The following is a 26,433-nucleotide window of genomic DNA, read 5'->3' as shown; positions in this document are numbered from 1 at the left end:
CTCATTGATGTAGGAAAGGGCAAGTACTAGTATGGTCGTGTAGAGAAATGCTCTTATCTTTACTATAGGGTTTTTGAACATTCTTATTGATGCGGTCCATGATGAGAGTCAATGCAGAAAATCAGAGATTTGTCACTGCAGGACAAAGAGGAAGAGAAAACATTTCTTGATCTCTGATCAGCCCCTCCGTTATCTAGCTGGGCACCTTAAGAAGAGGACGTTAGAGCCTTTAAGAGAGAAATTGTAGCACAACACCTATGTAAATTATGACGTTGGGTAGGTATTTTAAAGCATCTGCATACCAACAAATCTCTGATGAAGGAAATTGCGAGATACAGGATGCAAGTATCCAGATCACCTTCAGATTAAATATACTTTTTTCTGCACTTGGTATCTACTTCCAGAAACCTGTTGCAACCTTCAGTGTCAAACCTTACAAGGGCTTGCAGTCAATTTCACTCGTCTATCCTGATAATTTTTTATCATTAATATTTATAATTTTGTGTAGTTTAGTTCATGGTGTAGTAAAATATAATAAATCATTTCTCTTCTTTAGTTGTATGCAACTGTGTACACCAATATTGTAATATACAGTTGTTTTCATTTGACAATTCACTTTAGTCACTTGTCAGCCTATTACAGATAGATTTTACACAAGCATTTGCCGAGTAAATAAGTCTCACCTATGCAAGAGCTTTGCCAATGTGTTTTAGCCATGTTGTACATCAGCGTGGCTGCTGTTCAGTATTGCTAAAAGTTAATGGCGTAGAGAACAGTGGTGTGGAGTGTCGTAGAGTAGAATGGCGATGAGTGGAGTAGAATGTCATGGGGGGCTGACATAATGTATGTAATGAAATGACAGAGTGGAGTCATATACGGTGGTGTACAGTAGGGTGGCATTCAGTGGAGTGGTGTAGAGTAGAGTGTATTGGTGTAGTGTGGATTGGCATGGAGTGTTGCAGACTATAGTGACGTACAGTGCAGTGGCATAGATTCCGCACCATACAGCGTGCAGTGTAGAATTCACAGTAGATTGGCGTAGAGTGCAGTGGTGCAAAGTAGAGTGACACAGAGTGCAGTGGCATAGAGTGGTGCAGAGTGGAGTGGTATAAAGAGGTGTAAAGCACAATTTAGTGCTGCCGAGTACAATGGCATAGAGTGCAGCCTCAAAGAGAAGAGTGCTGCAGAGTGCAGTAGCGTGGAGACGAGGGATGCATAGCAGAGTGGCATAGAGTGCAATGCATAAAACGCATTGGTATAGAATACAAAGCAGCGTGGTGGCATAGAGTGTGTTGTTACAGAGTACAGTGTTGTTAAGTACAGTAGTGTACAGTAGTGTGGGGTAGAGTACAGCAGTGCAGGGTAGAGTACTTTGGCATAGAGTTGTGCAGAGTAGAGTGCAGTGGTGTAGAGTAGAGTGTAAATGTAATAAAGAACAAATTGCAATAATTGGAAAGGCTAACACTCGTCATATCTCAGGCTTATCATAATCACAGACATTTACTGAGAAAAGCCAAATTCAATTATTGGTAGGAGGAAAAATCAATATAAACAAGAGATGTATGTTTATGAAACATTTAATATTAAGAAGAATCTCTCAATGTGCATTGGGAAGAAAGGGCATATTTTGAGAAAAATTTAATGGACAGAAAAATTGAAATCGTCAAACAGGTAAGAACAGTTTATTTAGAATATCCTTCACACTTGTCTCCTAATATAAAACTGGATTTGTTAACTTATCTTTTAGACAGTGTTCAAATCTGCTTTTCTTGAATGCAGTTAAGAATGGCCTCAAGGCAACAAAAAAATCAAACAAAAAATCAAACTCACTCATCTTAACAATAAGCACCATAGTGGAATCTCGATTCAAAGTTACATTTTTTATAGGCATTGGTTGTAAAGACATGACATGTTTTGAAAAAAATATGTCAATCGAGAATATATGGGTAATATCAAAAGTTGCTGACCCACAACATGTCTATATCGCACTATTGTTAAAAACATTGCCAATTAAACCTGAATGCTCCACCACTAATTCATTTCAACTTCTTCAGATTCTTAGAACCTACACTGAGAACTGTCTGACATACTTTGTAAATACTGAAACACTTTATTGTCACCTAACCAGTTATTTATGTTAATAAGGTTATATTATCTATACACATTTTCAATGTGCTAGTTTATGCTTAACCCATTCCTGAAATTATGAAGCAAGCATTTAACTTCTTTGGGAATGTCCCATTTGTTAGACTTTACAGCTAGGATACAAAGCCATTATCAGATGCATGGTCAGGTAGATCTCTTAAGTCTCAGATTCTCCACATGACAAAGCCTGCCAGCAGATTGAAGGTTCTTTTTATGCATTGTCTAAATTTAGTGACAAATAAAATCTGATTGCACATATATAAGTTATTAATTTTAGCTCCAGCTGTGTCATTTGAAATATTGCATTTAAGGGCTTTCCCAAAAATTGTTTCAGTGATGCTCTTGCCACTCTTTTCTAATCCTGTCTTTCATACAAATTCAACATCAGCAGAACACAATGCTAGTGTAATCCTAAAGTCAACAAAGCAGTAGCATAATTGACTGACCTGCTCTGTCACTTTCTGGGCAGGAGCCCAAGAGGGACACACAATGATCAATTAGAGGTTACTCACATCAAAAGTCTCCTTGTTCATATGTGCAAATGGTGTGCAGGCAAAATATAGAGTTTAAAATATCAGGAGACATAAATATAGGAAAATAAATATAGTGAAACACAAAGATCGTGATGCAAAAACTTTGTTGACAGGAATATTGTTTTTTAGGTAAGTAGCATCATATTAAAGAATGTAGATCTTTTTAATACAATGTTAAAAATATGTTTTTTAAATTATTTTAATGTGTTTCAGGTTGATATATTAATTGTATGTTATTATTGTTTATGTAAACGTTTTTTTTTTAATATAGCTTGTAATTGTCTGTAATTTAGATTTTCTTTAGGAAATTATTACTAGTAATTTAAAGTGTCACAGCAGTTTGTTGGGTTTGTAGAGGGATAGGGTGGGAACTTAATTAGGTAATAGTTAATTATGAATATTTAATAGTAGTTATGTCATTATATGATTGATATTTATTATGTAAATTATGCAATGCTGATTTATTTCCATTACATAATATTTGCGGTCTTATAGGGTTATAGGGTGTGAAGTTAATTAAGTAATAATTCGCAATTTTTTATTCCAAATTAATTATTTAATTGATTCTTACTTATGGAATTTATAGAACACCTACTCATTTTACTTATATTTGTGTTGCAGACATCTAGGTAAGTAGGGGGTCTAGGGTGGGAAGATAATTTAGTAATAGTTAATTACCAATGTATTATTAATTGATAATTAATTATTTAATTAATATTCTATTATGTGAAATATGGAATACAGATTCATTTTACTTATATTTTAGTTGAGGTATCCTAGGTTTGTAATGGTCTAGCGTGAGAAGGTAATTAAATGTTAATTAACAATTAATAATTAATTGTAAATTATTAATTTAATTGATTTCTATCATGTAAATAAAGGAATACTCATTTATTTCACTTATATATTCATTTGCAAGATGCTAGGTATGTAGGAATCTATGGGGGAAGTTAATTAAGTATTTATTCATTAACTATTCATTATTATTTGTAAATTAATTTTTTATTGAATTTCAAATGTGTAAGTTATGGAATACCTACTTATTTTACTTGTATTTTAGTTGTGGGCTGCTAGGTTCATAGGGGTCTTGGGTGGAAGTTACTTAGTAATATTTAATTAACAATTAATTCCTAATTGTTAATTAATTATTTAATTGAATAGTAGTTATGTAAATTGATTAATTGTTTTTCATTTATTTAATAGTTATATAAATGTGTTTATGGTAATTCATATTTTTTATTGTAAAAGTTTATAATTTTTTCTACATTCATTGGGTTACTCATACATGTAATGTGTTTGAAGATTAGTACTTTCCCAACTCTTGCTTAGATTGCAGTAGGAATATTAAAATTAACCTGTTTGCAGTTCCCCATACCCAACACTGTCCCCACTGTTACGTCTGTTGGAATGGGAATATTTAATTTAACCGCTTTGAAATCCTACTCTTTTCCTGCTGTTGCACAGACTGGAATAAGGAAAAGTAAATTTTACACCTCAGGAGTCTAACACTTTCCCTACTATTGTAGGGACAGGACTGGGATTAGAAAAACTGTGCCCTCCAAAGTACAATACTTTTCTTACTATTGCATAAACTAGAGTGGAAATAGTATATTTAATATTCTTAGACATCAATAGTTTTCATATTATTGTTTAAAAAGATTTTAGATCATTAATTGTTTGTGTCTTATATTTTCTACTATTTGTTTTCAATTTTAAAATGATTCTAATGGTCATAGTATTTTTAGTCAATATGTTTTTTAAGGTTTTACATTTTTTATATTTTATATGTTGGCTAAATTAATTAATATATTTTACGTTAGTGAATTGTTTATATTTGTATGGTTTTAATGTGTATGTATTTTAAATATATCTATACATAAATATAACAGTAGTAAATTTAAAATATTAAAAAGATGAAATAAAATCAGATTTTTATGAATCATGTTACTCTATATATATATATATATACACACACACACACACACACACACACGCATATATATATACACACATGTTTGTGTGTTTATATAAGCATATATTTATATAAAGTATTAAATATTAGTGGAATTTATTTAATTTACATTACATTAAATTTAAATATTACAATATTTAAAGTATACTAATACAACATCTATTTATGTATAAAGTTGATTTTTTTTATATTCTTGGACGATATTACTGTCAACAATATTTTTTTCATATTTTAGTACTTAGCATTATAAGTATAGGAGCACAATATTGTAACAAATTATACTTTGACACAATATTTTTGTCAATGATTTTGTTGTGTATCAAGTAGGGACCCAGGAGAAAATGTATCTATGAGAGCCCACAACCACCGGGGTAAACAAAGTGAAGTAGTTAGTATCCTTTTAAAGTTAGGAAGGTTCTACCTCTCATAGTTGCTCTGAACTGCAAAGAGATCACTTTCCTCAGCCATCACTACATAAACATGAACACATTTACTAAATTGTCCCACCGGGTGTTATGCTTCAACAGACAACTGTGCAGAAAACATTTTTTTCACATTTTTAAATTTTTAAAAAAACATATTTTTGGGAGAATCAAATAGATTTATTATGAAGAAGAATTCTCAACAAACCCAAGACTTTAAATACCGATGCATGCACCCAGCTGACACTGCTAATGCCTAAATGCCTACACGTACGTCAGTCAACTAGTCATCCGACTACATTTGCTCACTCAGTAGTACCGAATCCCTACATATGCTCGATAGCTGATTAGTTTATGAAGACCATTTGTTTGGGTATAATGCAAACATCTGTGTAAAACCTCTTACAATAAACTGGAATGTAAAGGCCAGTTTATACTCTTTATCCCCTTTCTAAGAGCTCCTGATTTTGGCCAATAAGAGTTATGGCCTAGTGAGACTGGGTTCACACCATGTCATTCGGTGAGGCTGCTAGGATAACCACTTAGTTCTACTAGGTCTTGCCCGCTGGTATTTAGATCACAGCTCCTCTTGCTTATGGTCATACCGCAATAAGGTCACAAATCTATTGTCTAGCAACCCAAGCCAGATGATTATGAGATATTGGGGAAAACATTTCTTCTTTCATCCATTGAGAAAACTCTAGTTATCCCATACAAACAAAATATCGAATGGCCAGTTGCTACTATACTAAGTGGGGAAATGTTCTTCAGGACCTCTGTGCCTACATATACAAAAGTACAATGCCAATGGTAAATCAATGTGTTTTACCTCTAACTAAGATAGTTAACCATAAGCATCCGATTCAGGTACGGAATATTCACATGTCTGAGCTCAAGATGGGAAAGGAAATCGCATAGCCTCACCTGTGAACGCTTCTGGGTCAATCTCAATCCACTCAATGGTGGTGCCCTCTTCCACTGTCAGCATCATCCTGATTTCATTGGCACTGTATGTCTGAGACCTGAATAATAAAGGAGAACACAGTTTAAGCAAAGCTATTTTATGATACAATTAAGCAGATGTCTCAAATTCATATCTCTTTCATTGCCATCTAGGCATTGGTATTGGCCAGAACCATGTTTGAAGGGAGGGATGTCTTGTAGAAGGTGTCCTGGTTTCATCATTCCATTGCATCATATGCAGGACCCACGTTTGGTACTAGCAAGTTATGCGTTAAGGGACATAAGTATAAGGCCAATGTTTAAGAGTCTACAAAGTATAATGTGAACAGCCTTGAGTGGCCAGTATGTGTAGCAACGTATCGCCTTATGTGTCCTTTGCCACTGAGTCAGAGGGAGAACCTCATTAGGCTGAGAACTAGAGAAATGATCTTTGATCCTGAGGAGCAGTGATCACATTTAGGGCCTCCTTGAGATCTCAGCGGTTTGAATACTGTGCCACTAACGTGACAGATATCCCGCCTGCTGTATCACAACCTCCATAGGATATTATGGAATTGTAATACAGTGGACAGGATATTCCCTCTGCAAAGTTCTAAATCAAGCCCTAACTCTGTCAAATCTCTAAAACGCCAAAACCACTTCGGTATTCAGGTGCCTGGGCAACAACATATGTGATAAAGACCACCCTTTGGAGAGTAAAGGTCTTGGGATCAGCACAGTTTGTTTCCTCTTAACGTAAAAAATTTTGTTTTCTAATATTATGATGTGGCAGGAGAGGCTGCCAGGAGACTGATTCATTCGTTTGACTAATCCTTTCAACTAAATGCTGGGAAGATGCACAGCCTACTGACATGAACACTGTGATGAAAAACTTTTCAAACTTCATTTGTTGTTCTCTTTTGGATTCTCTTTAACAATGAAATAGGACTGGAGCAGCCTTTCACGTGGAAACCTTTATTACATAAATCATTACTTAGGAGTTTGGCTGACTCACTGATGCTTTTCACGGTTTTACTTACGCAGTATTAAGAATAAAGCTGCTACTCTACCCGTTGCATATGCAGAATAAACAGAAGATTATACAGCCCCTCTGCTGGTGAATTTTAACAGTCATCAGAGTTAATTTCTGCCAAAATTATCTTACGCCCACCAAGTCTTCCCAAAAAAAATAGTGCCAGTCATGGATCAGTTACTTTGCGAGGCTTTCAGGAAAGGTTTTTCATCTACCATAAATCTCAAATTAATTTGCAATTTTGGCAACTGACTCAAGACTTCCTTAAGCAGCCGCCTTTAAAATATATTCCCACCAAATCAAGTATGCAAAAGTAGATCCTATGAAATTCTTCTTCCACTCAATTACTCCGGAATGCTACAAATCCTCAACCCCTGGGTCACATATTTAGATCTCACAATCAGAAAGAGGACATCAATACAGTTTGGGGAAACACTCCCGCAAAAGCTATCCTTAAGGCTCTTCAAAAAACCTCAGAGCATATTTACAAGCCCCATGCACTTCCGGTGTGTCAGTGTTTGTGGCGCATTGGTGGGGCATAGTGCACATGCATATCTACAAGGCCACGCAAAGCCACTTTGCGTGGCTTTTGAATGGTCTCATAGATGTGCTGTAAGGCAATGCAGCGCAAGTTGCTATGTTGCCTTACAATGCGTCAGGGAGGTGTTCCAGGGGGGTTGTGGTTGGTGTTTTGATGCATTCCCAGATTTACAAGGATCTGGAAACCTGGGAATGCGTCAAAACTGTACGCATCTCCAGGGGAGGCGCAACAAAGAAAAATGGCTCTATTGTTCTTCGCTGTTTCCTCTTTCTATGCGTGCTTCATTGTGCAGCCCACACAGAAAGAATAAAAAAAGCCTCTTGGGATTGTTTTTGTGCAGGAAGGTGTCGCTTCCAGCACCAACACAATCCTGCTGCAAACGCAGACACGCTGGCACCATGATGTAAGGATGCCTGCGTTGACGCTAGGCATGAATTTGTGCGCCAGCTCAGGGGGGAAAGACAGAAATGCACATTATTTTGTAAGTACGGTACATTTCTGCCCTTTTGGATTGGCATCGGGCAGGGCACTTAAAATACTTGCGGTGCTGCCCTACGTCAAATCCTTGAAAATATGCCCCTCTGCTTAGCTCTGGTCCTGAGATCCAGCTGAATACCTGCAATCCAGACACGCCCCTCGCGCTCACAATTCATAGCAACACTATTGAAAAGAACCACTCAGTAAGGCGCAGAGTCATGACATCATCAGAACGTGTTTCATCCTCCTGATTAAAGAGTCCAGATGGCAGTGAACAGCAGCATTGCAGACTCTTTAATTATAAGCATGAACCAATATTGCATCTTTCATGGCGCTGCCCTGGGGCGAAGGCACTGAGACAAAAACATTCCTTATATATAATGGAACTTCGGTGCAGTGAAGCATTGAAAAACTGGATACATCGAAAATTTCAGAAATGTCATTTACAGACATTTTTTCATGTTTTTTTAAAACTGGCTCTCGTTTTATCTAATGAGCAAAAATACTCAGTTATGCAATGATTATAGTTCAGTGTTCAAATGCATGTTAAGTCTACAGTCAAGACATAAGTATGAAAATATTGCTCTAACTGTCCTTCTATACATCTATATATGCGACTGAGGTTTGAACCCCAATGTTCTTCCAAGGTGAAGTAGGAATTTGGGGCTTGCTAATTTTTTATTTCATAATGATTTTAATTAATCAAACACAATTAGATGTATCTAATGTGAAATGTGAAAATGCATATGTGGTGCTTAATTTGTATAAAAATAAGAACAGGCGCCCATTTTTTTCTTAGGGTCCTGCTGCTGGCGCTGCAAACTGCTGAGGTTGCTGAACACCAAAGCTGCTTAATCTTGAATCCATCTCCCAACTCTTTCCTTCATCACCCACACAGTCCTGTCTCTTTATTTAAATGTTCTTTATCAACCCTGCTTTCTTCCTGCCACTGTTTTCCTTCTTTGTCCCTTTTTTGCCACTCTCTCTCTCTCTCTTGCTCGGTTTCAAAGTCTAAGGATGAAAAATAAGTTGTGGTCCCCAATAATAAACGTCCCCGGCACAAATTAAGCCCTCAATTTAAAGAAGAAACGTGTAATTCCTTCTCTGATAGTTTAGGTTAAATGTCAATGTGAGACCATCTCATAAGTGCTTCAGTGGGATTGGCGGTACCTGAGGGTGAAACTGTGGAGCTGCAATTACAAGTTAGAATACTCTTTGTCGAAATAGTAAAGTTGTCAGGGTATCTGCCAGTCATAGGAATAGAAAGCACATGTTCAGGTCATGAAAATGAAATATGCTGTTGATGTTGATTGAGCCCCATCAGCCATCCAGTATGCTTTCAGCAGCACCAATGTTCATCACTTCCAAGCAGGCTCAGTGCCCCACCTTTAAATACATTGGGCCTGATTACAGGTTGCAAGGTTCTAGAGTAATTGAAATTCGCATGCAGTTTTACTGTTACCATGTCTCAATCCCACACCAGTGCTGTGCAATCATGAGTACAACTTCATGGATTGGGGAACAAACAAGCAGGGGCTATTTTTCCAGTTGTTAAACCACAGAAAATTCGCAGTTGCATGGGGTTTAACTCATACATCTACCACCTGCTCTGAGCAGTTGTTAAATGTATTCAGGGACGTGTGAGTGAAGTGGGGGGGCCAGTGAAGTGGGTGGGGGGAGTAAGGCAGGGAGAGGAAGGTTTTTCTTCTGGCAAGAGGAGCATTGTATGCTAAACTTAAACAAGCATTTTCAATGCAAAGGGTCTCGCATTTGCTCGAGTTAGCGCCATTAGCGTTGTAAACTCCTAACCGGACTTTTATTCCCACACAAATTAAAAGAAAAAAAAAATGCAATGTGATCGCACTATGTAAAATGCAGCGTGATCGTGCTGAAATTGAAAATGGAAAAACGGAGCGTGCTCGCGCTATGTTAACCCCCACGTGATCACGCTTCATGGAAAATAAACAAATAACGTAGTCAGGAAACCATGTTGAAAACATCGAGCCTCTTATGTTTTTAGTAGTTTACCGGTGCTGTGTAGGCGGGCTAAACACCGGAAAAGGCATGACGCATGCATGTCTTTCACAAATGAAAGCAAGCAGATTTTAAAAGGCAAGCCCACAAACCAATGAAAGTGACTGACGTGACATGGGCGTGGTTGGAAGCCCAAAGAGAGATTACTACAGTGGACGGAGCGCTTTGCGCTCATCCCTAAAAAAGGCAACGTGGGTAGGTTGCTGCCGCAGAGAAAGCCTTATGCGATTATTCCATCCAGAATTTCCCACCGATCGATTATGGTTCTCCCACACTAGGAAAAACTGTCTGTGGAAAAACCTGCCAATTCTCAATCAGACGGACGGAAATTTCATGCGGTAATTTTCCTACGCCTTTGACTCTAGTTAAACATTCCTCTCACTCCTTTCTTGCTGAGTTATGAGGCTTACCGGAACACCATGGTGCAGTTCTGCCAATCAAAAGGAAAATAGGTGACCTCAACGGAGCAGGCGCTGCGGTAGATAGCTGGGGGAAGCCAATACACCCAGCCAGTATTGGACACAAGGGTGTTGCAGTAGAAAGTTATTTCAAACTTGCCGTCAATGCTGCAAGAGAGTGACATGTAAGAAAGTGAGATACAAAACAACCTTTTACCTGTAACACTGTTTACTACATGGACACTGTGGTCCGAATCTGTCTCCGCATCCCAGTTGCTTTCCCCTGATCATTCAAGCTTGGTCATTTTTCATTTTAGTTTTTCCTTTAGTTTTGCCAAAATCTTCTAGTGACTTTATTTCACTTGATTCTTCTGCTCCCCTTTCCTTTGACATTTCCCGCTGTAGATCTCTCACTTTCTTTCTCATAGATCACATCTACCATTAATGGACGACATTGGGCCTGATTTAGAACTCAGCGGATGGGTTACTCCGTCACAACGCTGATGGATATCCCATCCGTCAAAATCGAAATCCCATGGGTTATAACAGGATTTAGATTTCGCCGGATGTGATATCCGTCACCGTTGTGATGGAATAGCCCATCCGCTGAGGTATAAATCAGGCCCATTGTCAGTTATCTTCTATACACTTTCTGTCTGTTCTGTGACAGGTACGCGGGGAATTGTGAATAGTTTGTTTGTCATATGATGATGTACCTGTATACGATCTGTTTCTTTCTTTCATTTAAGCTGGTGTTTCTGCATTTATACTCTATATTTTGTGCATTATCTATCTCATAATTTAGTAAAAAGATTGCAACAGCAACATCTTCACTGAGTTGAGTGAAGGACATTGGAAAATGTAGAGAAAATTTAAAAAAAGTTAAAATAGAAAATACGTGAAGATAAAAAATTGGGACTTGGAATGACATCATGGATGTGAAGGCAGTGTGCTGTGTCTGGACTGTGATCTTCTCTTGCGTGAGCACTAAGGCCCATATTTACAAGTGGTCTGAGCTGCCGGTGCTTTACTTTTTGTGACGCACCGTCTGTTCAGGATGCACACCCATACCTACAAGGCCACGCAAAGCTACTATGCATGGCTTCATATGGCCTTATAGATATTCTGTAAGTCAATGCAACGCAAGTTGCTGCGTTGCCTTACTTTGCATCAGGGAGGCATTTCCATGGGGTTGTGTGGGTGTTCCCATGCAACACCCATGGATTTTGACACATTCACAGATTTACAAGGTTTTGTATACCTCGGAATGCATCAAACGCTTATGCCTCTCCAGGAGTGGCATAAGAGTATCGCAACAGGGAGAAATATGTTTATTTCTACCTGTTTTTTCCTCTTTCTATGTGGGCTGCATTCTGCAGCCCACATAGAAGGAGGAAATCACCTCCATTGTTTGTTTTTGTGCAGGAAGGTGTCCTTTCATACATACAATCATCCCAACATCGCAGGCATCATTGCACGATGGTGCAAGGGTGTCGGCATTGGCACATGGCAGCAATTGGTGCACCAGCGGAGGGGGACAAGACTTAAATGCACTGTATCTTGTAGATATGGCACATTTCTGCCATTTCCCAGTGGCACAGGGTGGCACAGCAAGGCATTTGCTGCATCACCCTGTGCCATGGGCCTCGTAAATGAGGCCCTTAGTATGTTCATAGGTTTGGGCTGAACCAAGTGATGATGTTTATAAGATGCTGCCAAAGGTCCCAGGCTGCTGTTTCCAGTAGAACTATAATATCCCTTCCAAATACAACAGCAAATAAAATCTCATGCAAGCAACTTCCATTGATATTCCTTGGGCAGGCGGGAGGGTAAAAATATAACAGAGATTAAGATGTTCTGTAAATGCACCAACAGGTTTGTTTCCTTCCCAGGATTCAAGTACAACTATCCACAAATCTAAAGTACATTTTGTATTACTGATTCAAGAAGGTCGAAGTTGACCTTCATTCTCCTGGCCTAAGCATATGTATATTCCATTTTAGTAGGTGTTGAGTGAGTTTGTTTTAGGTTCTGCATCACTGCATGTTCTGTAGCTTTCTTATACATTCATGCATACAAGAGGGGGTTCTCTTTCCCCACAAGCTCCCATGTTCTCTGTACAATGCAGCATTCGGTATTAGATTTCTACCTCTACACTGCAGTGTCAAGAAGCAAATGGCCCCTCATCTGAAAAGTAGGAGACCATAAATCAGATCTTACATTTATAAAGATCTGTGCCTTTCATGTCTTATAAAGATGTGCAGATGCTATGGGCATCCTAAATGTGATGCCCCCAAATCATCCGCCTGGTAAGGCTAAGAAGAGACAACACCATGTCACACTTGAAGTGTCTTTACACTTTTTGACAGAAGAAAATGCTCCTTAATCAAGTGGCCAGAATGAACTTGAGGGTCCATGGCCAGACTAAACAAGCCACAAAAGTTGTCCATTGTCTTTCAGTAGAAGCAAGTCTTCTGCATAGTACATGATGGCTACTGGAGTAGAAGCTCTGTGTATCTTTAAAACTAACTGTTACTATGTACCCAACAGCGGCGCTTAATTTGAGTGTATGGTTTCTGGTGCTCAGAGGCAAAAAAATCTTCTCTGAGTTCTAAAACCATGTTCTAGCGCAGCCAGCACCACTGGGATTCAAACCAGGGTATTAGGTTGGGTAAAAATAACATTTACTGTTTGGCTCCAATTTGGTATTTGCTCCATAAACATGACAATTGTTATTATTATTATTATTATTATTGTTATTATTATTATTATTATTATTATTATTACTAGTAGCAGTAACAGCTTTTCTATTAATATTCTATCATTATTATTTCAATTATTATTATTGTTATTATTATCATTTTTATTTTATTAATTATTAGTATATTATTATTGTCAATTTAATGTTATTATTATTAATAATATTATTGTGGTCTTTATTAATATTCATATTGATCTTATTAGTATTACGTTTTCTATTCATATGATATCATTATTATTGTGATTATTATTGTTATTATTATAGTGTTCATTACATGAATTATTATTATATTATTATTGCCAATTTTATGTTACTCGTATTATTAAAATCATTATTATTATTATTACTATTATTATTGCTGTGATGATTATTATTATTGTTATTATCAATATTGCAATCATTATTTATGCCACAGTCATTACTTTTATTACCACAATATTATTGTTTTATTATTTTGCACTGTTATAGTAATGGGTACTTCCCCATCTAACCTGCCCACCTGCCCCTTAAATGATAAAAAAAGGTCCCGCTCACTTGTTCTCCAGCACGATGTCCGGCAGCCACATCATCTTAGAGGGAATGACCATCTTCTTAATGCCGTCGTAGTCCTTGGGGTCCCACTGCAAGCGATAGTCAAACCATTGCTGTAACACAACAGGAAGTGGGAGTTATAAACAAACAACTTGGCTTCTTGCTGTACAATGTAAGGATCCCCATTCCAAAATTGGACATAGAACTCAGGCCTATATTTATACTTTTTTTGCGCCGCATTTGCGTCGTTTTTTTATGAAAAACGGCACAAACTTACAAAATACAATTGTATTTTGTAAGCTTGCGCCACTTTTGCATTAAAAAATGGCGCAAATGCGGCGCTAAAAAAGTATAAATATGGGCCTCAGAGTCACTGGTAGGAGCTAATGCCACGGATTCCCAGACGTGATTCCATGAAGGGCTCGGCCACCACAGATTCACAGACATTTGATTCCATCGGGGGTGGCTTGGGTGCCACAGATTCACAGACATTTGATTCCATCGGGGTTGGCTTGGGTGCCACAGATTTACAGACATTGGATTCCATGGGGGGGTGGCTCAGCCCCTACAGATTCACAGACATGTGATTCCAAGGGGGTGGCTTGCCCCCCCCCCAGATTCACAGACATGTGATTCCATAGGAAGTGGCTTGGCCCCCAAAGATTCACAGACATGTGGTTCCATGGGGGGGCAGTTCAGGCCCTACAGATTCACAGACATGTGATTCCATGGGGGGCAGCTCGGCCCCTACAGATTCACAGACATGTGATGCCGTAGGAAGTGGCTTGGACCCCAGAGATTCACAGACGTGCTTCCATGAAGAGTGGCTTGGACCCCACAGATTCACAGATGTGATTCCATGGGGGATGGCTTGGCCCCTACAGATTCACAAATGTGATTCCTTGGGGGGGGGGCGACTTGGCCACCACAGATTCACAGACATGTGATTCCATAGGGGACATTTTACTCCAGATATAACTGCCCTGCCATATGAAATTATTCTAGAATTTTTAAAATATTTGTTTCTTCCCCTTTTTATTTATCTCATATAGCTTGAATCTTGGCCCCACTGTTTCTTTCTTTATTTAATCTTGTTTTTTAATTTATGGATCAAAACTTTGTATTATGTTTAGTGAGTAACAGCCCTCGTCGCCTACAACTCAGAAACCAGTGTAAAAAAGGAGTCCCTAACACTCAACACGTCTTGTGTGCTGGACCATTATGATATCAATGGTAATGTACTTAGAACACAGGTTGTTGGGGGCAGTTAGAGTGAAGCTATTGTGGTGAGAGTAATGATGTCCATGTTTGAGAATAAAGGTGCTTGAATTTTGTCCAACGGCTATGTGACATGTGTGTAATGAACATAAACCTGGCAATGAATGGACAGATTTCATTAACCTAACTCTGCTTGTAACCAATTCAGCAGAATATCTTCGGTTAGCTTTGGTGGAAGTTTTGAATACTCAAACCGACTGCTTACAATCAGGTATGGACTCTCCAGTTGTTACGGTGCAGGAATGTAATTCTACTGTGTAGAAATGGAGCTGCGTCCTGGTCTTCTGCAGTTTATGCTCCATGACCTGCGCAGACTCCATTTTGAAAGACCACAATGATTCTTCTGGGGCTAAAGTGACTAAAAGGGATGCCAGAACAACCTATTACAATTTAAATGAGGGTTTCAAAACCCCTGCCTTCGAGATGAGATTTCCAACATTACCTCGTAATGTTGAGCCTCAACTTTGAGGTAACGGAATGTTGTCTGGTAAATTTACTGTGAATGTGTCTTTTCAAAACCAAGAAATTCTTCAATTTCAAAGTGAAGTATACCTCATATCTTCATTGTAGGAAATGGATTTTATGTTACAAATTCCATCTTAAGTACTGTTTAAGGAAAAAAAAGGACTGGCATAAATTCAAACACTTTGAAAAAGTTTTCCTCCCATTCTATACTAAGTTATTTTTCAGTTACTAGGATAATAACACCTGTTGATTTAGTACTATTCCAGGCAATCCTTAACAAGTTACTTTATTGCACTAATGTATAATGTTCCGATTGATGCATATAAATATTCAGAATGTGCAGCTCAATCTTCTACCTTAACCCCTTTTCTGGAGTTCCTTTCAGGGCCTGGAGAGTCACGCATGAAAACGGAGGAGAGGAAACTGTATTTTTAAACTAAATGTCTACAATTGAATATGAAACTTTCATGCCAGAGAAATAGAACATCTTACCATGATCCCTAGGGCCATAAGAGAAAAGTCATTATTGTCAAATTGAAATAATTAGGCGACCAGGAGTGGAAGATGCGTTCAGTAATGCCCTGCATGACTTAGACACATACTTTGACCCACAGTTTGTAGATAAAATGTATTTCCTAGGAAAGAGTCCAGTTATGGAATCAATGGATGATTATGTTGCTGCACTACAAACACTGGCAACAATATGCTACTTTGGGAACTCACAAGACGAACTATTCAGATATCAACATATAATGCTTATGAAGAATCCCACATTTCAAGAAAGGCTAGGGGTAGATAGGAATGTACCACTGAAACCTATGGTTGATATTTACTTTAGTAAGTGCATTTCTTTGGTCTGCTATGGTGTGTGAGTATTTAGGGATACGTAGATGTTGCAAATCTGCATGCGGAGAAAAACAAATGTTTGCAGGAGTTTTCTGGGTGTATCCCAAAGTACTGAGGTTTTCCTGTTATGAAACATTAGGTCTAAGATACTTAGAAGACCGCGTTAAACTAGTCCAGCTTTTAATATTTACATTGATCTGGGTAAACACCGCCACAGAATTATATCAGAAAATTATCAATGATTGCATGAGGTTGGATGGCTACCTAAAACAATCCTTGTTCAAACATACAAATAAGCCCTATACCGACTGGAGGAGACCTGATCACTAAGAATTAAAGAAATCCTCAGTACGATCTTACCTAATATTAAAAACAAAGTAGGATATAGGACCATATTTAACACTTTGTTTCACGTTTCTAGGAGTATTGGCTGGATACAACGTAGAATGGGTAGTATACATTTTATGCTGTCTCTTAGGTGGCACTATTTGACCATAATATTCCCTGTTCATGTGATTATTATTGAATACAAAGATAAATACATATTATTTTTACATTTTATAATATTGCTCAACAGAAGTATCCCATTGCCATGTTGAGATCTAGTGTTGTATGAGGAGTAATCACCTTTTTTACACCTACAATTGATGCAGTGCCCCTGGGCCTGCTAATCCGTGAGATGTTTATAGTTGTAACCGCTTTGTTATCTTTTAATGTATTAATGAATCATATGTATAGGTACATAATTACGTTATCCATCTGCTTCAAAGAAATGTGCTCTTTTAGTGTAGTTAATTAATTAGATAATTTACTGTCTTTTCTAATATTAAATAATGTTTTATTTGATGCTCGTTTTTTTTTTTATTCCGTTTCTATGGTTTCAATCAACCTAAATTAGCTAACTACTTTTATTATCATCATTATTAGTTATTATTATGATTATTATTATTATTATTACATAATTCAACGATCTGTTCACCCTTCACTGAAAGTCAATGGAAATATGAGCATTTCTTATCCTCCAGTGGAAACCCAATGGTCTCGCCTTCCCATTTCAGAAATATCAAGGGAACTCACCCCACCTCGCAAACCTCAATAATTAAAGGCAATATCAAATGCCAAGGGGGTCAGGACTGAGTTCTTTCAATTCTGACACAATAGGTAAACACTCCCAAAACTTCACACATATTCAACAGAAAAGTGTTCTTTTTACAACATCTCAAATTGCGTCCTAGTCCTACCTGAAGCAAAACATGATCATGTATGATTAAACCTGAAGCCGCGTCTCCTTACCATTTCAATCCAGACGTTTGTGGTGAGGGTCTCCTCTCTTTCATTCTGTAAGGGAAACATAAACTCATCATTACTCACATTGTAAGTCAAAGGGAGAGTTTGCTTTCTGATTTGTAGTTTTATAGAAGCTGTTGCACAGATCAGATGCAATCAGGGCAAGTAAGCAACGCAACATGCTTCTCTCGGACACTGCCAATGCAGGCGTTCCCCTTTGTGCTCACCTAGGGCAGTATTATGGATACAGTGCACTGTCCCAACACCTTTAACTCTGTGCTCCATCACAGACTGAGAGCGCATCTCTGTTCAGAGAATGGCCTGACTTGACAGCACAGCTGTCGTCAGGCAATTAGGTGATATTTAGCAGGAGAGTGGGTTTTAGCCCGCCCACCTTATGGGAACCAGGAATACATGTTTTGATTGGGCATATGCTGTGTGCTTCCACAAAAAAGGGGTTGTCCTCCACACAGCTGTGATGGTTTTGTTTATTTATCCAGCTGCCTGAACTTGAACTTTCAGGGGCACACACATGGCATTGTAATGCTATTTAAGTGTCCTACATAACTAGATAATATATGGTGTTTTTCTGTGTTAGCAGCACAGATGGAGAATGGCAGTCAATTACCCACATTGAATTTAAGTCTCAATTTGTCAGCGCAGCTATCACCTGCCTTTTTAGCCTACATTGCTATTATTATACAGTTCTTTGCTTCCACACAAATACATATCCGTTTCCTATCTATTTGTAATGTTTCACATTACCATACAACATTTCATTAAAAACCTATTAGCATTGCCAGTGCTTGTTTTACATTTCTTGTGGACCTGTTGAGAAAATACAGATTACACACCTGGTGAAGACCTACTTGTGACTGGCTTTGTATTCTCCTTGTAGGTTCTCCTTCTACAACATTTTAAAAACATGACGTTTGTATTCAACACATTCATCAAATTCCCCATTCATGCCTAAAATATGGGTACCAAGGGGATATCATTACTGGTTTACCAAAGAGATCCAGGGCATGGATGGATGCCTTACAGAAGTTGTGTTTGAGAGTTGTGGTCAAAAGATATGCTAAGGAGCTCAAGTATCTGACTCTCTCTTTTGGAGAATGGAAGTTGATGGAAAGGGACAGAGTGATCCAAACTTGGAACCGGAGTCCAGTGGAGTAAAGTCCACTCTTCCAGGTGTTGGGTTAACTTTTCTATGTTTTTACTCCATTTATCTGCATTGTGAGATGAGTCAAGCAAATATTTTATTGGTAAGGGGAAAGGACTATAAGATCTGAGAAAAGCAACAAGCAGAACATGAAACAAAGTAGTAGGTAATGCATAAGTCCATTCATAAAGCTGCACAGGGACCACTGCCCGTCATAAAATACTCCTTAGTCTGTTGTAACGGGTCTTGGCACAATAAGGACGATCTCTTTGACCTAAATTCAGTGCAAGCTGACGGAGAAGACTGGTTTAGGAACAAGTATCGCTTGGACAAAATAATGGCAGGTAAACATTTTAAAAGGAATGCCAGAACCATTTCCCCAGGCCCAAAGAATTTGCCCAAAAGTATTGCGGTGCGGCCTATGGAGCTGGTAAACCCTGTAAGACTGTTATGACTGAATTTGATAAAACTTGGATGGAATGAAGAACTAGAGTGCTCAGACTGGTGGGAAGAGTGGAAACCCTTCATTGTTGCTACCATTGGCTCTTCTGACATTGACTCAAGAAGCAAGATTGTTTCTTAGTTATCGCAGGGCTGTCATTAAGGTTACAGACAGCGTGTTACCAGAACGGAGGGAGCAGGTTTGTGTCATGAGTGTCATGAATAGAGAAGGAGAACGACCTCTCTGACATACCCCACTCTTGCTCTGAACATATTGAGTCTTGGCTCCTCTCACGCCATCAAAATCAGTACCATCTTTGGGGGGAAAGTTGGGAAACATTTTGCTAGGGTTTGATTTTGCTATCCGGCTCCATGCTCATTTTAGGTGAATTTGAAATCATTGCCTCCACTGCCTGAAAGCAGAGATCCTGTGTGGAGGATATAATTTTAGACATCGTACGGGTGGAGGGGGCTCAAAACCAAGGTGAGATGAGCCAGCAAAGAACTGTGGAAATCCTTTCTGGAAACTTGTTAAAAAGCCATTGATTCAAAAAGGCACATTAAGAGGTCCATTGAACAGTGCTCTGCCCACCTGTCTGTTTGATAATGTCCTTATTCTCTGCACACATTTTTTAATTTTTAATTTATATTTAGTAATGTTGATGAAAGCACAGCATTAGTGTATCCATGGACACTGGCTGAGGGCAGGCTACTCTGGGCTCCTGATGACAGTAACGTCCCATGGTTGCCCCTTATGTGTTAAAAGGTACCTCCAGTGTGCCAATGCCAGCATTTTGCCATGAGTACCCCCCTTTTGCCAGGAATTACTTACAATATGCCAATACCGGAATGTTGCCACGGACACTGCCCTTATCCTGTGGGTGACTCATATATCACAAATTACCACCAGTACATCCGTGCCAGCATTTTAATGATAGTGATCCCTCCTTGTGCTCTGATGTTTAACCAAAAAGTACAAATGTTTGTTGTTTCACTGTACAACTAACGAGAATCCTCTGTCCATGGAGACACGATGCGGGCATAACTCCCACAATTACACAATACTACAGCTGAATTATGCAAGATTATGCAGAATTATGCGAGAACTGTAACCCTGTGTTTAGCTCTAATTTGTTAGTGGAAAATGCACCCTCGAATCTAAAATGGACGCCAGGATACATTTTGCTGTAAGGAAATAGCGCTAAATGCAACACAAACAGAAGCAACCAACAGCCACCTGCACTCTTTTCCTATGCTCTTGCAGTAGGTATTTTCCCCGAATTACTCCAAAATACAGAAGCGGGCGTAAGCATGTAATTTACGGTAATTAACTACCAGATGAGTAATGCAAAATTATCAAAATGACTCAGATTTCTCAGTGTAATTAAAATTTCACCCAGGCCTGCTCTTGATATACAACAAGCTTTCGCTTAGAGGGGTGTAGTCCCCCAGTGCACCTCACAATGGTGCTGCAATTAGTCTACTTTGTCTTTTTAGCATAATGTTGAGTCAGTAAAGTACAAAGCTAAAGAAATACAATATTGTGAATCTTTTGATTGCTTTGATGGTGTACTGTATACCCTTCAAGGGATTGCTTGCAGGGGAGCCAGCATTTATTTTCTCATGATTTGCTTCTCCCAACCCGCCTCCCCACCACCAGTATACTATGGTTGTCCTCTTTGAGCCCAAGAAATACCTACAAAATACTAGCAATTTTCCAAGAATGAATTACAATATGTCATAGTCTTTATTTTTCACTGGGTGCCTTAACTTATCCCTTCTGCCAACAATTGCCCCCATAGGCCAACAATTATCTTGAGTATGCCATGGCCATTGACATACTCAATGAAGATAGAGTTGCCATCTCTCTGGAGCTCTAAATGTATGGTTGTCAATTTGCTGCTCTTCACTAAAAATGAAAAACTTGGTCTTTTGAATGTATGAAAGGAGCTCTGCTAAGGCAGACTTTGAGCGCAAAACCACCAGTAAATTGGCATTTTGCAACCAGATGGTTGATAAAATAATTAAACACATTTTTAGAAGTTTCTATCATTTATTGTTTCCAAATTAAAATTGGTAAATTATGCGTTTTGGTGGAATTTGCTAACAAAATCATTCTTGCAGTAAAATGTAGTCGACACAAACAACTTAAAAACATAATATATCAGTAAAACACAGAAATTACGAGTTTATCCTAACAAAACCAGTGGAATAATATGTCACTTGTCCAGTCACAATATAATATGTTTTGTAAAACAGGTAAAACAGAAGAAACAGAGAGAAATTGTCAATGGTCTGATAATCCTCAATTATATCTTAAATGTTGATAATATTATCATTGTGATGTAAAGAACCCAAACGAACCTCTTATTTACTCACACTATCTCACTCTCTCTCACTCACACGTATTCACTAGTTCATTCACTTTCTCTCCCCCTCACTCACATATTCTCACTTTTCATTCTCACTCTTACTCACTCCCACATTGTCACTCTCCCACAAATGTTTTCACACTCATTGATTTTCACTTCCTTTCACAATCACACTGTTCCTCACTCAATGGCTCTCACTCACAACTGCTGGTGCACAAGGGGACTCATTTGCACTTCTGGTGTACAGGTGCGCTGCTTGAATAGTTAGGGTTAAGTGGTCCCTTTGGCATTTGGGTCCAGGTATAACAGCAGCTCCTGAACCACTGATAGCTATGCCCCTGAGTCACTCCTGCTCCTTCCCATCCTCATTCACTTAGTCACTCACTAACTCACTCATTCTAACTCACACTCTTCCACCAACTTACTCACACTCATGTTCACACCTCAACCACTCACTGATCTGATTCTCACTTACTTTTACTCTTATCAACTCTCACACACACTCAACTCACTCTCTGCCAACCTCACTCAAGCTGATTCATTCTCAGTCACTCACGAATACTCACTCACACATGCAAGAGAAGCTACTCTGGATATCTTTTTATTTACCTGCCTCTTTTGCTGGTAACTCCGTTCCAGCAGCAGCCACAGAATCCGGAACTTCTCTCAGCTGCTTTTAAGTCTTTTTGTGATTATATGACCTCTTGCACCCAGCTAAAGCTTTACCTAGCCATATTAGTATTAACTTCAGGAGCCGCATTTTGCGATGCTATGTGATTGGCTGCCATCAAAGGGATGTTGATCTGCGAGGGACAGCAGACCACCATCCCTATTACAGCATTCCAAAATGGAAAAGTTCTATTTTTTCAAAGAAGCCTGTGTTCTTTTAAGGAACCAAGGATCCCCTTTTAAAAAGTTCTGTATTAGAATATTTCAGGCGGAGCAAGTAGGGACCTCTTTGTCTGTGTGAATCACTTACCACCTCTACTCGTATTTCAGTAACTTATCAATGGCTTGAAACTACAATTACGGTCGTAAACCATTGATACGTTCCTTTTCGAATTAGAGAAACGAAGCGGGGTTGTCCCCTTCATGCCCTCTCCTATTTGCCATTCAGAAAGGATAGCAAAAGCCCTTTTAAGAGCTGGACAAAAAACTTCTGACTTGTAAAAGGGCTTTTGTACATAAAGAAAATGTTGTTTTGGGCACAAATCCTGTAATTGTGCGAATCACATGTTTCTTGATCTCAAAAGGACTTTGTACATGACGTTCATAGTTCTCAGTATAAAACCCTTTACTATTGTATTTACCAGACACTTCACAGTATAAAACCCATTCCTATTGTATTTGTCAGGTTCTGCTATCATCTGGACTACTCAAACATGCACTGGACATGGCCACGGGATGTGATCGCAAGGGAATAGATGCCACATGTATGTGGAACTTTACATAAGTGGGGTATGCAGGCATCACATTCTGGCTGAATCAGAAACAAAGGTCTATTGAGAACTATGATCCAAATAAATGTTTGCATGCATCACCGCTTTATGTCACCAAGCAGGGGCACTGACTGTAGGCACTTGTTGAGCTAGAGGGTCCGCTTGGTGTAACCCCCGCAGTTCACAGAACTGGTTCTGGGTCACAGAATCATCATGGACAGGTATAGTGAAAAGCTTGCAGGTTTCTTTGATAGCTTGGTAAAAAGGAAAGTGAGAATATCAGTTTCACATGCATTCGGGTTACTCAGGACCGGGGTACATTCCTGTCCCAACATCCTCGCTACCCTAAGACTCAAGTGAGGAAAGGTCATACTTGGCTCAGTTTGTCAAGCCATAGTATGAGAGACTCAAACAGCACACCAGAGGTGTGACCCAAGAGCCACCACTTGGCCTGTGGTCCACTGAACAGGGTGCAACACTTTCCTACTCTGTTTGTTAGAGGGTTCAAAATGTAAAAACCCTTCCTACTGTGTTTGTCACTGGGCCACATTTTACAAACCTTGTTTCCTCAATTTTAGACATTTGGGCCCTTGTTACGACTTCGGCGGTCTTTTTTAAAGACCGCTGATGCAGCCAGCAGACCGTCAGTGTTGGCAGTCTGCTGACTGCCATATTACAACTCCTGAAAGGACTTCTGCCTGTTTATAGGTGGAAATCCGACTCCATCTGCCTTGCTGACGGAGTTGAAGAGGCAGTTCCACCACCAGTACCGCCATGCAAACAAGACTCCGTCCGCCGTATTACGATACGTAATATGGTGTGGCGGAGTCTTGTATCCATCCCCTCCCAGACGACCACCACACTGGAAAAGGTAAGTTGATCGTCCGAAAGGTGGGGTGGCGGGTGTTGGGTGCATGTGTCTGGTGTGTACGTGTATGTTGCCTGAATGGGTGTGCGTGAGTGCATGTCTGTGTGTGTGGAGGGGGTGTGGGTGTGTGCATGTGTGTGAATGAAGGGGAGGGGTGTGGATGAGTGTTGATGAAGGGTGGATGTGTGGATGAGTGTGGATGAAGGGGTGGGGGGTGTGTGCATGTGTGTGGAAGGAGGGAGTTTGTGTGCATGTATGCTGACGAGTGGGGGGCGGTGCATATGTGTGTATGTGCCGGCGACAGGAATGGGGATTCCTGTTGCCTGGTACATGATCGTGAGGCTTTTCGTGGTGGGGCGACTGCCGTGAAAAGCCTGGCGGTATGCTGCCTCGAAATGCGGTCAGCGGGTTGAGGCCTGCCACCGGCCCGGAGAAGCACACCACCGGCCGTGTCAGTGTGACTGCACCGGTGGGCCAGGCGGCATTGTGGTGGTTTGGCTATGATCAAACCCCACAAGTCGTAATGCGGCGGTCTTTACCGCCGGGTCCGCAGCGGTAAGACCGCCATTACGTGGCTTGTGGTCTGATGACCGCCAACCTTGTAATGAGGGTCTTGGTCTACATTAACTGTATCTCTATCAGTAATGAGCTGGGGCCTATTTGATAGGCAGACTAATACAACTTCTGTACACTCAAATGCTTATCAATGTGATCACCAAAGGGGCGGAGTCAAAGACTCTATCTGTATACTGTTTTAGAGTTAGACTGGTTGGAAGCTCTGGCTGATAGCTAAAGAGTTCTTTCTCCTGGCTTAAATCATGCACTCAAAAACATGAAGGTGGTCTTTGCATGGAGCTGAACAATGAAACTGCACAGCACCGGCTAAAAGAAATTTGTCTGGTCTTACTTTGAAATTGCAGTAGAAAATGCAGTGGAACCTATTAGAATTTTGCGAAAAATAATGATTTTCACAGTTGCTAGAAGAAATTTGATTTTTAAATGGAAAAATGAATTTGGAAAAGTTATATCTGTATTAGATTTACTGTGCATGAGCATGCCTATAACTGGAAGAAGTAATCCTTTATTTTTTAAAGGAATCAAAACTTGGTGTTGCAATCAGAAAAATGCCTCCTTAGATATCTCGTAATGAACTTTCTATAGAACAATAAATCAGAATGGTCCAGCAATGAAAACAAAAATTCATTTTATGTTTCTTCAAATTCATCAGTATTGAAAACATTCATCATAAGGTATATAATGGAGGCATTAACCGTACACATATTGGGCAAAATGTGAACAAACCATCATCTGTGCATAAGCTGTGTGCAGTAAGTGTACATAAGAGACACATAAAGATATGCATTCAAATACATTCCAGACATATTTCCCATAATACATCCATTAAATTGCTATAGGAATTCCAGTCCACATGCAGCTCATTTGGAAATGGAACAGACCCTTTTCTTGACACAGTTCAACTGTTCATATGGCCTTGTATGTCTCAGGGTGATGAGTAAAGCAAGTATACCCCTTAAATGCTCAGTACACCCACTTTGCTTCATAAAGTTTTGCCTGGGCACCCATGTGATAATGTTGATATGTGTTAACCCGTAACGTCTTCAGGGTCTTCATGGGACTACGACCTTGAATATCTTTCAGAAGTTGATAACTTTATTTAACCTTATGCCCCTTATGTTATGGCTTCTCACGTGTGCAAGTAGGATGACTCCTGTATGTAAAAAAATAGGACAGGAGAATACCATTGAGAGGAAAGTTGCATCCTAGTGAGTGGTGTTTTTTGGAAAAGTGAATTGTTCCAAAGGAAGATGCAAATATTTGGCCGCTAGGCTTGTGGAGGGTAGCATCTCTCTGAGGTCCCTCAGAGATGCCTTCACAGATGTTCTCCATGCTGACACTGGGGCCGTACACCCCATTTTATAAGTAAAAATACATTATTCAAAAATTCTCTGAGAGAATGTCTACCAAAAAATCCATAAATCTTACTGCTTCAGATGCCCTTCACAAATCAACATTATAAACTTGCTACCAGTATTGGATCGGATCGTGTCAAAGTGGCTGCAGTGAAGAAGAAATGCACTTCTCATGGGGCTTTGATGATTACTTTGGAAGCTTGGATTTTGAATCATCCATCCTTTTGGGATTAATTAGATTATAATATTGTGAGGTCAGGTCTACTGTTTTTCACGTTGATTTCTGAAAGGGATCTGAGTGAGTTAGGCACAAATGGCAACATTTTAAATAAGCCCTGAAGAAGCAGTTACATTGCGAAACATGTATTGGGTGGATATGAATTTGTAGTAAGTATAACTCTGAAATTACCCATAGAGCTGCAAGTATATTTCATTTAATGGTGACCTAAGGTGCATGTTTGTTAGTGCATAGAAAGTTTTGATAAATAATTTGACTGTGACACAGGCTAGTCCATGCATTCGGAGGGACCAGTGGTCACTCTGCATATTTTATGG

The 26,433-nt window shown here is 39.2% G+C and overlaps 1 protein-coding gene across 1 annotated transcript in view; it reads right to left on the bottom strand.

The window, feature by feature from the left end:
- Positions 1-26,433, bottom strand: part of CHRNG (cholinergic receptor nicotinic gamma subunit) — a 55,372-nt gene that overhangs the window by 16,989 nt on the left and 11,950 nt on the right. The window contains exons 3-6 of the mRNA XM_069212884.1: positions 17,672-17,716; positions 13,793-13,902; positions 10,510-10,665; positions 5,997-6,094 (exon numbers count right to left, since the gene is read on the bottom strand). Coding sequence (XP_069068985.1) covers positions 5,997-6,094; positions 10,510-10,665; positions 13,793-13,902; positions 17,672-17,716 — 409 coding nt within the window. The remainder of the gene's footprint in view (positions 1-5,996; positions 6,095-10,509; positions 10,666-13,792; positions 13,903-17,671; positions 17,717-26,433) is intronic.

The sequence above is a fragment of the Pleurodeles waltl genome, chromosome 11, assembly GCF_031143425.1.
Source record: "Pleurodeles waltl isolate 20211129_DDA chromosome 11, aPleWal1.hap1.20221129, whole genome shotgun sequence".
Classification (NCBI taxonomy): Eukaryota; Metazoa; Chordata; class Amphibia; order Caudata; family Salamandridae; genus Pleurodeles; species Pleurodeles waltl.
The sequence above is the reverse complement of the archived record's forward strand: the minus strand, read 5'-3'. Positions and strand labels throughout refer to the sequence as shown.